General features: G+C 41.6%; 1 protein-coding gene across 3 annotated transcripts in view; it reads right to left on the bottom strand.

Moving 5' to 3' along the window:
• The window catches only part of PPM1E (protein phosphatase, Mg2+/Mn2+ dependent 1E), a 162,829-nt gene extending 160,417 nt beyond the window's left edge, over positions 1-2,412 (bottom strand). For 2 of the 3 annotated variants that reach the window (XR_009560475.1, XM_030881752.2), the window contains exon 1: positions 1,830-2,411. Coding sequence is in view for 2 of the 3 variants with exons in the window: in XM_030881752.2 (XP_030737612.1) it covers positions 1,830-2,272 (443 nt within the window). In the remaining variant the exon portion in view is untranslated. Of the gene's footprint in view, positions 1-1,829 lie in introns of all 3 variants that reach the window. The other variant, XM_060291104.1, reaches the window with a different exon arrangement.
• Positions 2,413-13,323: the final 10,911 nt, after the last annotated feature.

The raw sequence follows: 13,323 nt of genomic DNA on the forward strand, positions 1-13,323 counted from the left end.
GTTCTCAATTAGATGGCCATTTTAAAATTTAAATACTTTTCTAGTTTATACATGTATTGAAAATCTTGCTTCCTTTCCATGTGGAAAAACACACATCTACTTACCATCATCTTTTATATAGATCTCATTTTTTAAAAAACTTTGGCACATGTTCAAAGTTGTTCTAAAGTAATGACTCTTTTTTTAAAAATGGACCTTCTCTAATATTTAAATGTGTGTTTCTTTAATTCTGCAACTGCATTTGTAAAGGTAAGAACTGTCAAAATAGAATTAGTCTGATGCTGAGATACACCCTTCCACTTTGGTAAACGTTTCCGTTTTATTTTAAGCAGGAAGTCTTAAGTGTCTTTATATAGTATTAAAAATGACATTTCATACGCCTTTTTCTATGATACTTTACAAACACTAGGAAGAAATACTCTAAGATGTTAATACTGTTTGTATCTGGGTAGTGGTATTACATGCCATTTTATCTTTTACATTTCCCCAAAAGCATTATTACTTTGGTAACCAGATAGTATTTTAAAATTAAATTTTAAATAGAGTGTAAAGTGTGGGACATCAACACAGTCCACTTCTACAGCAGACATTTAAATACTTTTTCCCTACTGACAAGCCTCTGTTTTAACAGGAAGAGTGATTTGATCAGGTGTCTGTTAGGTTGGATAAAGACAAAACATTTACTTTCCAGGTCCTTCTCTTAATCTAAGTTTTTGAGAAGATCCAAGAAGTGAATTTAACTGCAATGAATCTTGCAGTAGTAAACTTTCTAAGGGGTACAGAGTAACACCTTTCATTACAACTATCAGCAGAATAGGGAAAGACTCCCCAGGTTTACCAGTGTTCTCGGAAACTTGTTCGTATTCTCCTTTGTCATTATTTCAGAACAATTCCATTTAGAAAGAAAAGCAATTGTAAACTTTCTATTTCAAGCCCATAAAAACTGGGATGAAACGAAAAGCCTTGACCTTTCTATTTTAGACTTTCATCTGTGTAGCTAAGCCACCTGCTTTCTCTCCCCTACCCCATCTACTTAATGGACTGAAAATACTGCACCTAATTGCAATTTTATCAAACCAGCCAGAGTTTTCCACTTTAACGAATTACAACTGTCTTTCACCTGAAGGCTCGCATGTAAAATTTTGCTCACTCGTCCCTCCCAATTCCTTCCCACCTCCCTCAACTGTGAGTTATCAAATGTCGTTAGACGAAGATACTAGGCTTCCATGTATTAAGCCATCTACACTTTCAACACCGAGAGCCCGACAGAAAATCTACTCCAGTCTCTCCTCCTGTGGATCTGGGGCTGGGATTATCATCTTTGTTGCGGTTACGCAGGAAGCACCTAGCAGCTCTGCCTAGAAAGGAGTCCCGTCTCTCCGCCGCCAAACAACACGGGACTCAGGCTGGGAACAGGCAGACCCGGGTGGGAAGAAACCTCCAGGAGGAAGAAGAGAGCTGGGAAGAGGGAGCTCTCAAGACTGGAAGGAAGGACCTTGCAAGGCACGAAGGGGAAAGGGTGTGTGAAGTGGAGCAAGAAGTGGGCGGCAGGGGAGAAGCGGGAAGCAGGGGACGGCGCCCGGCGGAAGGGCGCGGGGGGCGGCTCCCGGGCCGGGTAGGAGGCGCGGGGGCCGCGGCTGGCGTGGGCAGCTCGCAGACAACAGCCCAAGTCCGAGCAGCGGGGGCGCTTTCAACCGCGCCTGGCGCCAGCGTTGGGGGGGGGGGGGCATGAAGAGCGGAAAGAGCAGTTTGAGGGGCCGAGGGAGTCGCGTCGAGGCCGGCGAGGCGGGGACAGCGGGCCCACCCCCAACCAAGCCCCGCTACTTAACTATTTGTAGAGCTGCTGCAGGCACAGGTCCAGGCTCTCGCCCTCCACCTCCTCGCGGGTGATGCGCTCCGACAGCGGCCGCGGGAGCGGGGGCAGCGGCGGCAGCTGGGGCTGCGGCGGCGGTGGCACGGCCGACTGCCCCCGGGATGCCGCCGCCTCTTCCTCCTCGCCCTCCGCCGCCACCACCTCCTCCTCGGGCTCGGGGTCTTGCTCCTGCTCTTGCTCCCCCTCCTCCGTCGCGGCTACAGTGGCCGCCTCCTCCCCGGGTTCCTCAACCGAAGCCTCGGGCGCCTCAGCCGCTACCAGTTCGGGCTCGGGCTCGGGCTCCGACTCGGGTTCGGGTTCCGGCTCGGGCTCGCCGCCGCCGCACGGTCCGCGAAACTCGCCCAAGAATAGCTCCAGGAAGCGCCGGTAAGTTTTCTCCTCGGGGCTGCAGCCGGCCATCGCTGCTCATGCCCCGGAGCCGACCGGGAAGTGGGTGGGGGAAGCCCAGGAAGGGGAGGGGGCTGCTCGCGAGCCTCGGGATCCTGCAAGGGCGGTTAACTGCCGCACCGGCACGAGCTATCAGCACTAGGTTCCTCGGAGAGGGCTCCCGCAGGCGTGCGCGTCGCCGAGCCCGGACGTGCGCGGCCCGGGGGCGGGGGCGGAGCGCGCTGCCCCTCTCTGGTCTGGAGGGAAAGTTGGTCGCGGGCGCGCGCGCGGGGTCCAGCGACGGCCCACCCTCTAGCCCTACGAAGAGCTCAGCCCACGCTGCCTAGAGACTGTCGCCATGGCAACCGGCTCTAATTAAGAATTTCAGGTTCCCTCCCGTCGAGTCCGCGGAGTCGAAAGGGCACTCGACTTGTCCCCCCTCCAACTCTGAATGTCTTCATTGTATGCATATCCTAACCTCAAGTGGATAAGACCGAACTAAGACATCTCCAGGTCTAGCTCTTGGTTCCCACTTGGATTCAGTTTTCCTTATCTGTCCTGCCTTGCTTTAGGGTGCTTATCTGTTGAAAGATACCACAGTGTGAACACCTTTTGTTGTTGATGACACTAATTTAATAGTTTGCGGGGGGAAGGCATCCAACACCTACCAAGTGGTAGTTTCCTTTGCCTACATTCTCTCATTTGATTCTGTGAAGAAAGTGGTGTTATCCTCATTTCTCAAAAAGAGGAAACAGGATTAAGTACACTCCTTTTTTTTTTTAACATTTATTTATTTATTTGGCTGCCCGGTCGCGTGCAGGATCTTTTAGCTGCGGCAGGTGGGGTGGAACCCGAGCCCCCTGCACTGGGAGCACGAAGTCTTAGCCACTGGACCACCAGGGAAGTCCCTAAGTACATTTCCTCTTTTCAAGGTGTCAAAGCTACTAGCCATGGCATTGGAATTAGAACCCAGGTTGTAAGCTTCCAAAGCCTGTCTAGACCCTTTTTCCTGTACTCTTCTCTGCCTCTGAAGATTCCACAGTGTAATAATACGTCTATAAAGCCTTATTTTTAAAAGGCTTTATAGTTTACGAGTCATTTTCATCCCTTTAATCCTTACAATAGTGCCTCAAGTTAGAAGATACTACCATGATTCCATTTTATAGATGAGAAAACTGAGACTTAAATACATTGCGACTTTGCTCAAGGTCACACGCAAGTGATGTAACAAGGACTAAATCCAGGTCTTTCCACTGCAAAGCCATCAGTTTTCCAGCACACCAAGCCACCCTTCTTTAGTGTCTGTGTAATATATATTAGACTTTATTACATAATATGTATTTTTTGGTACATTTTGTTTGCTCTTCTTCCCCATCCCCCTGAGCCTTTTTCTTTTGTAGATTGAAACTGGAAGAACTTTAAATTATTCTAATTTTCTTACCAAACTACACACAAACCTACTATTTTTAAGCCTTACTGAGGGGGGTGGGAGAGGGAGAAGCTGTGTTGTTATACAGCTGTATAGATGACAGCATCATTACTGCATACTGCCATGTCCACGGCAACATACAATTCAGCAAAAATATAGTGATTCTTTCTCTACTTTGAAAAACATGTTCACAAAATATCCACCCCATCCTCTCCATTTATTGTTTCTGGGTTTCAGTTGGATTTAGGGTCTGAAATACCATTTCTAGTCAGTTATTAATGGCAGAAGGAGTCTCCCTGCCAACTGTTTTCATATAATACTGTATTCTAAATCCCTGACGTGATACCATTATTTTAAGAGTAAATGGGTTGATCTCACTAATGTACATTATGGCATCATGTAAAATAGACATCCGTTCTCTCCTAGCTTGAGATTAATTAATACACGATAGAAAGCGTATAGTGAGTAATGCACATGAGTCCTCTGTAACTACTTATTTTTGTCTCAAAAGTAAATGGAAAGACCTAATAAATAAGTCTGTTTCCAGACAAGCTAAATGTATTTATACGTGTTTTGTTTAAAACATCACCAGTGTAGAGCAACTTCTTTATGAGATGCCAAGATAGTCTCTAAATTCCTCATTTGTCTTTGTTTTCAATCCACCTGTTCATTTCCGTTTCAGAATGTCTAGAAAAGATTGACAAAACTTATAAGGCTGCAAAACATCAAAATGTCCACAATTTTACATTCCAGCAACTATTTAATATCTCAGAATTTGACATGATGACATTTAGTTCAAGAGTACATAGCTGTCAACTGTAACAATTCACATCAAGCTACACCTTCCTATTTTGTAATGTAGTTGCCCCCCTCACCTAGGTGACATTCATTTGTGACATTAATTTATGACTCAACCCACATATCAAAGGGAAGTATTATATGTTGGGGAAACATTACTACTAAAAGAAAAAGGCTACACCTCCACATTACTATAAATGAGAGGTGTGTTTGCTTAGTTTAATAAAGATATTTCTTTACAAAAGATCAGTATGGATCCTATTGCATCCATTTGACAGAGTAGCTTTGCCAGAAGGTTGCTGACAGCAGTGCTGGGATCTCAGAGCAGCTGTGTAAGATGATTTTGCCATCGTCAAGAAGTCTTTTTAGTCATTATTTTGCATTGCTTTACTTTCCTCTTCAGTTCCTCTCCTCTTATACTTCCCTAATCCCCTTTCTTGCTGTCTATTTTAAAATATTGAGCTATAAAAGACATATGTATTAAGTGTTTTTAAGTTTTTTTTTTTTGAGATTTGTCATAAGAATTGTTCTCCCTCTAACCCTTAGCTCTTTGGAGGAAATGCACATGTTCTTTCATTGACATTCATTGTAATGATGATATTTATAATATTAAAGAGGGGAATTCCCTGGTGGTCCAGTGACTGGGACTCGGTGCTTTCACTGCCAAGGGCCCAGGCTCAATCCCTGGTCGGGGAACTAAGATCCCACAAGCCGCACAGTGCGGCCAAAAGAATAAAAATTTAAAAAATAAAAAAGATTAAAGAGAATTGTTGAGTTGGGCAGTTTCTTATACGACCCAGTAATCCCTCTCCCAAATATTTACCCACAAGAAATGAAAACACATCCACCAAACACATACACAGATACACATCACCAAAAAAACCTTGTATATAAATGTTTTCAATAACTTTATTCATAACAGCTCAAACTTGGAAATAACCCACATGTCCATCAGTAGATGAACGGATAAACAAATTAGAGTATATTCATACAATGGACTACAACTCAGCAAAAAAAAAAAAATCAACTACTGATAAACACAAAAACGTGGGTGAATCTCAAAAACATGCTGAGTAAAAACAATCCAGGCGCAGAAGAGTACATACTCCACGATTCCATTTATATGAAATTCTAGAATAGGCAAAACTATAGTAACAAAAAGCAGATTAGTGATTGCCTAGGACTGATGTGGGGTGGATGATTCATGGCAAAGGATTAAGACAGAATTTTGTGGGGGTGATTAGAATGTTTGATGTCTTGACTGGGTGGTTATATAGGTGTATTTGTCAAAAATAATCAAAGTGTACATTTTAAATAAGTGTATTGTATGTAAATTATACCTCAATAAAGTTGATTTTTAAAGTTAAAAAGAATTGACTACTGTTTAGTCTTTTTGTTCTCATATCCATTCCTTCTCCTACCTTGCTCTCCTCTGTATTGTAGAGATACTGACTCTTTCAAGCTGCATTCACCAGGTTCCTTGACAGCTGACTTCCAGCTGAGATTTGCCCAGTGGGCGACATCGGCAGGAAATTGGAAGGTGGAAGGAAAGGAAAAAAGCCAAGATATTTCTTCCCTGTCCCCTACCTCAGTCCTAATGCTTGCTGCATCTCCTTTATAGCTTTGCTCCCTCTAAACCTGTCCATTGGAATTCCAGCTTTTGTCTGTGACACCAGTCCCTGAGCTCCAGAAACATCATCTTCTTCCATTTGTCCATCAGCCTAGAGATGGTAGCTGGTTTTAGCTTCCTAATCTTGCCTGCTATGGACTGAATATTTGTGTTCTCCAAAAATTCATGTGTTTAAATCCAAACCCCCAAAGTGAAGGTATTAGGAGGTGGGGCCTTTGGGAAGTGATTAGGTTATGAGGGCACAGCCCTCATGAATGGAATTAGTGCCATTAAAGATGAGGTCCGGGCTTCCCAGGTGGCGCAGTGGTTGAGAGTCTGCCTGCTGATGCAGGGGACACGGGTTCGTGCCCCGGTCCGGGAAGATCCCACATGCCGCGGAGCGGCTAGGCCCGTGAGTCATGGCTGCTGAGCCTGCGCGTCCGGAGCCTGTGCTCTGCAACGGGAGAGGCCACAACAGTGAAAGGACCGCATACTGAAAAGAAAAAAAAAAAAAAGATGAGGTCCAACCACCTAGAGGGGTGGGATAGGGAGGGTGGGAGGGAGGGAGACACAAGAGGGAAGAGATATGGGGATATATGTGTATGTATAGCTGATTCACTTTGTTGTAAAGCAAAAACTAACACACCATTGTAAAGCAATTATACTCCAATAAAGATGTTAAAAAAAAAAAAATGAGGTCCAAGAGAGACCCCTCTCCTTTCTAAATGTGAGAACACAGTAAAAAGCCTGCTGTCTGTGCCAGACACTGAATCTGCCAGAACGCTGTTCATGGAACTCCTAGCCTCCAGAACTGTGAGAAATAAATTCCTGTTGTTTATAAGCCACCATATTTATGGTTTTTTTGTTTTAGCAGCCCAACCAGACTAAGACACTGCCTCACCTTCCCCTTTTGGCTTTTTAGCTCTTCTATCACTTGTGTAACCAATTTCCTGTATTCTATTCCCTCTGTTTTCTTAACTGGATCTCAATTGACACAATAACAAATAATACTTTAAAGAATGATAAAATATATATATAAAAGAACTTAAATGGACCAAGCTGACATTAAAGCAAGTTTAGGTCTTCAAAGGTACTACTCGAACACTGAGTTTACTTGAAGTCAGCAGTAAATGATTTCCTGGAATTAAAAATTATGAATAGGCTGCTAGTGGTTCAAGGGTAAGGAGGGAAGGATGAATAGGTAGAACATGGGATTTTTAGGGAAGCAAAGACTATTCTGTATGATACTACAATGGTGGATACAAATCATTAGACATTTGTCAAAAGCCATAGAACATACAACACAGAGTGATTCCTAGTGTAAACTATGTACTTTGGTTAATAATAATGTATCAATATTGGCTCATCAGTTGTAACAAATGTACCTCACTAGTGTAAGATGTTAATAATTGGGGAAACTGTGAGAGGGACTTACATATATCTCTGGTCTAGTGCCTAGGCAAATGTTTAAGGCTAGGCTTAATGACGAATGTTATATTGCAAATATAAAACTGTGTAATTTCTCATTCATATTTTTTCAATTGATGGAACGATAACTAATATATAAGTACTTTTTAAGATATACATTTTTTTTTATTTATTTTTAGCTCTTTTGGGTCTTTGTTGCTGCGCGGGCTTTCTCTAGTTGCGGTGAGCGGGGGCTACCCTTCGTTGCAGTGCACGGGCTTCTTATTGTCGTGGCTTCTCTTGTTGTGGAGCACAGGCTCCAGGCACGCAGGCTTCAGTAGCTGTAGCATGTGGGCTCAGTAGTTGTGGCCTGCGGGCTCTAGAGCTCAGGCTCAGTAATTGTGGCGCACGGGATTAGTTGCTCCGCAGCATGTGGGATCTTCCCGGACTAGAGCTCGAACCCGTGTCCCTTGCATCGGCAGGCAGATTCTTAACGACTGCACCACCAGGGAAGCCCACTTTTAAAGATATTAATTCGATTGTGTTGTCAAACTGACTTGTAGGGAGCAAGAGAATACCTGTCAACTGAAAAAACTGAGCACATAAATGTTTTCAAATAAGAACATCTTCCTCCTTTCTTCTCAATATACCCTACCTACATCCTCTACATCCTAGATTAATATTATAACTTTTAAATCATATCCATTTGCTGCCAAAAATATTACTGCTATATTACTGTTTATTCCTCTTCTCTTGATGGCTAATATGTTCATACTGCAGCAAGAGTCCACAGGTGTCAAAATTAAAAATCACATCAGGTAATAACAGGTCCACATGCACTATTTTCATCAGTTTTAAAAAGCAAAGAAGTCCCCAAAACAGGTTCTAACTTTTTTCTTAATGTTTTAACCATTAATGATAACAATCTTTTTTTAATCTTGCTTAGTTCTTTGAGGAATAAAAAAAAATTAACTTATTATGACATGCTTATGAAATAGGAAGAGGGCAGGTGTTGATGGTAATTTCTGATGAGGATACTATAAATGGCAAAGATGTAATATATTCCTTCTATAATAAATGGTTCTTCTAAAATGAATTGACTCCAGGGACTTCCCTGGTAGTCCAGTGGCTAAGACTCCGTGCTCCCAATGCAGGTGGCCTGGGTTCAATCCCTGGTCAGGGAACTAGATCCCACATGTCACAACTAAGAGATTGCATGCCAGAACTAAAGATCCTGCATGCCGCAACTAAAAGATCCCACATGCCACAACTAAAGATCCCACACGCCACAACGAAGATCCCGCATGCCACAACTAAGACCCAGCACAGACAAATAAATAAATACATTTTTAAAAAATTAAAAAATAAAATGAATTGACTGAAAAAAATCCACTTCAACATTTTGCTACTAGTTTTCACTTTACAAAAACCAAAAAGCACTTTATGGTGGTTAAAAAAACCTATATTATCTAATTTTTTTAATTAATTAATTAATTTATTTTTGTCTGCATTGCGTCTTGCTATGCGTGGGCTTTCTCTAGTTGTGGAGAGTGGGGGCTACTCTTCATTGCGGCGTACGGGCTTCTCATTGCGGTGGCTTCTCTTGTTGCGGAGCATTGGCTTTAGGCGCGCGGGCTTCAGTAGTTATAGCACGCGGGCTCAGTAGTTATAGCACGCGGGCTCAGTAGTTGTGCCTCACGGGCTCTAGAGCGCAGGCTCAGTAGTTGTGGCACACGGGCTTAGCTGCTCCACAGCATGTGGGATCTTCCAGGACCAGGGCTCGAACCCGTGTCCCCTGCATTGGCAGGTGGATTCTTAACCACTGCGCCACAAGGGAAGCCCTAATTCCCTTTATATATTTACTTAGAATAAATACATGCAAGAATTGAGTGATATTGATCATGTTCTCTTTTAGTCAGCAGATGCCTATTACCCACTCTGGAGCATTCATCAAAAAGTCCAACTGCTTTTTTATTTTATTTTATTTTATTTTGCCAACTGCTTTTTTAAATGAAAAGGAAGCAGACAACTAAATATGAAAACTCCACACAAAGGTGTCTCCTATGCTCAGATAATACCAGTCACTTTATTCTTCATTGAGTGTGGAGCTGATGGAATTGAGCCACAGTGACATTTGTGACTAGAGGGGAAGATGGAAACGATTCCATTAACCTAGAGTGCTGTAACATATGGTAATCATAAGTGGTAGAATAGCTGGGTTGGACAAGGGTAAAGTAAGCCATGTGGCACAGACATTACCAATTACCACACATGGTAACCATGCTGATACAATGTAGCTTCTCCAGAAAGGAAACGATTTGGGCATATGAATTGGTTTTCTGGCTTATGAAAGAGTGATCTATAAATGACATATCTGGCACCAATATAGCACATGTGGTTTCCAGTAATTTTGCCAGTTGGGGCTATTAAGATTTGAAGAACCTCCATATACCTAAATGCATGCAGTTATTTGCACAATGCTTTGCAGTTATTTGCACAAAGGCAGCAAATCAATATTTATGCAAAATAAACTTGGGTCATTCATATATAAAATTATTTTTCAAGTATCTTTTTTAAGTGTCACATAAAATCCTGGAATTTTGTATCTCTGAAAAAATAATTTTATGACTGTTTAAGGTATAAAGTTTATGGTCATGGCAAAAGTTCAAGATTAGATCTAAACTGTACTGGGAGATGGAATTACATTTGTTCCAAATATTGGCAAAAATATTGATTTTTGAAAGAAACATGATGAAAACTGTGTTTTAAGAAAATTAATATACAAATATTCTTTCAGAAGAAACACTGAAGGCTGAAAGATCAGTTGGGCAATGGAAGATAATGAGAGTACAGAAGAGAATGGTGTCAGTGGGAATGAAGATGAACACAAGAAACTAAAAGACACTCTACAGGAAGATCTGAAATTCTAAGAAGACACCTGAAGATGCAACTTAGGAAGAGCCAGTAACCCACCCAGAGAGGCTCTCAAGTGGCTATTCTGGCTATCTATTGCTGCAAAACAAACTACTGCAAAACTTAGTGGCTAAAACAAAAACGACCTAATAAGGACCTACTGTATAGCACAGGGAACTCTACTCAATACTCTATAATGGTGTGTATGGGAAAACAATCTAAAAAAGAGTGGATATATGTATATGTATAACTGATTCACTTTGCTGTACACCTGAAACTAACACAACATTGTAAATCAACTATACTCCAATAAAAATTAAAAAAAAAAAAGAACAACACTACCTGTAACTGGGAGACAAATTTGAAAACGATTAGGACAATTAAAATAGAACATTATAGGTTGAGTGTACAGCACAATAAATAAATAAGTAAATAAAACAAAAAGCACTTTACTGTATTTCACAGCTCTGTAGGTTGACTGGGCTCAGCTAGGTGGTCCTCACTTGCAGGTCTCGTGAGGTTGCAGCCTGATAGCAGTTGGTTAGGGATAAAATCATGGCTAGATGTCCAAGAGACTCACTCATATTCTACTTTTTTCCATTTATATTGAAAAAAAATTAAGCAATAAAATGACTAATATGTAAATTATTTTCAGGATATTAATTTGATTGTGTTGCCAAACTGGCAGTTGAGGCTGGCTGTTAACTGGGAGCTCAGCTGGGACTGTCAACTGTAATGCCCACACATAACGTCTCCAATGGCCTTAGGGCAATCAGAGGTCTTACATGGTAGCTTAGAGTTCCAAGATTGAGTATTTCAGTGAATAAGACAGAAGGTGTGACCTGGTGTCATAAATCAATAGCATTACTTCCGTGGTACTCTATTGGTCAAAGCAGTAATAGGCACATGTGGATACAAGAGAAGGGGACATAATATACCCCAACCTCCTGATGGGAGGAGTGTCAAAGAATTCATCTTGAAACTACCATAGTGACATTTACCTGCATGAATTCATGACAAAGTTTAGCAACTTAAACTTGGAAGCTCAGAAATTTGAGTGTTCCACAACCTAAGTGTCCATCAATGGATTATTGGATAAAGAAATTGTGGAATACATATATATATATATATGCATATATACATATACATACATACAATAGAATATTATTCAGCCACAAAAAAAAATGAGGAAATCCTGGGAACTTCCCTGGAGGTCCAGTGGTTAGGACTCCACAGTTCCACTGCAGGGGGCACAGGTTCGATCCCTGGTCAGGGAACTAAGATCCCACATGCTGCGTGGTGTGGCCAAAAAAAATAAAATGAGGAAATCCTGCCATTTGCAACAGCATGGATGGGCATTGAGGGCATTATGCTAAGTGAAGTAAGTCACACAGAGAAAGACAAACACTGTATGAGCTCACATATTTATAGAATCGAAAACAAACAAACCCATAGAAAATGAGATCAGATCTGAGGTTACCAGAGGCAGAGTGTTGGGGAAGGGGGAATTGGAGAAAGGTGGTCAAAAAGTACAAACTTCCAGTTACAAGATGAATAAGTATCAGGGATACATGCATGATGATTATAGCTAACACTGCTATATGATATACATGAAAGTCAAGAGAGTAAATCCTAACAGTTCTCATCCCAAGGAAAAAATTTTTTTTCTTTTTGCTTTCTATTTTAATTGTATCTATATGAGGTGATGGATGCTAACCAAACTTATTGCAGTAATCATTTTACAATATATGTAAGTCAAACCATTATGTACACCTTGAATTATGTCTCAATAAACTGGGGGAAAAAAAGAAATTTGAGTTTTCCAAACTTAATTACACGGAAGTATCTTAACTGACACTAACAAATCTCATAAGAAACTGATGTATAAAAATCACAATGACAACATATGAATTTACAATGAGAACTACTACTTCCATTGAGACCAGACAATTGTATCAATCTGGCTATAACCAAAGTACCTGGGAAATCAAACTATCAACAAATTGATAACTAACGTGCATGGGATCAGACAAGAGTTCATTTCATATTTAAAGCATCAAACCAAGAGAGCCTCATGCAACCATTTCCACAATCAGGATCAGCTATCAGGACCAATCTAAGAAGGACCCTCGTTCCCTTGAGCAGGGCTTGAGTGGTTAAACCAAAGTTAGCTCCATTTTGATCCTTTTTCTACCATACTCTATTGCTTGCCAACACTTCTGATTGACACATTTAAAGAATATGGCCCTATGCCATATTTTCCCAGGTTAGAGTTTCTAACCTAAACGTAATTGATATTTTGGGCCCAGTAATTCTTTGTTATGGGGGCCTGTAACGTACATTTTAGGATGTTTAGCAGCATACCTGATCTTTATCCACTAGATGCCAGTGGCACCTGTCCCTAGCTATTGTGATGAGCAACATATCTCCTAAATGTCCCCTGGGAGGCAAAATCACCCCAAGCTGAGAACCACTTCATTAATATAAGAGCGTGGACTCTGCAGTTAGACTTATTTTGACTTTCGGATAGGCTGTTTCCTAGTAGTATGACTTTGAGCAAGTCATAAATTAAAATGTACATTCCTTGTTTTTGGTTGCCCGGCAGCTATACCCCTTTGCTAGCAGCATCTCAATCTCTTTGAGGGAATTACCTCTCCTACACTGTATGCAGTTTTGGTAGGCCTCCTCTTGCAGAAGCCACATATAACTGTACTGACGTTTTCCCCCAGATGCTACCACATTCCGGGGTCAGACACTGACCTAAGTTAGGTCAGTAGAATATTCTCTCCCCTGACTTTGAATCCTGACCAAGTAATAAGGATAGAGAAGGGTGATAGTTCATTCACCTCAGTGGGCTCCTACCATGAGACCATTCCTATGGTCCCTGCTGTCTGGGGCTCTGGAACTAATTAACTAGGTTATGCATTT

This window comes from Globicephala melas, chromosome 20 (assembly GCF_963455315.2).
Source record: "Globicephala melas chromosome 20, mGloMel1.2, whole genome shotgun sequence".
Classification (NCBI taxonomy): domain Eukaryota; kingdom Metazoa; phylum Chordata; class Mammalia; order Artiodactyla; family Delphinidae; genus Globicephala; species Globicephala melas.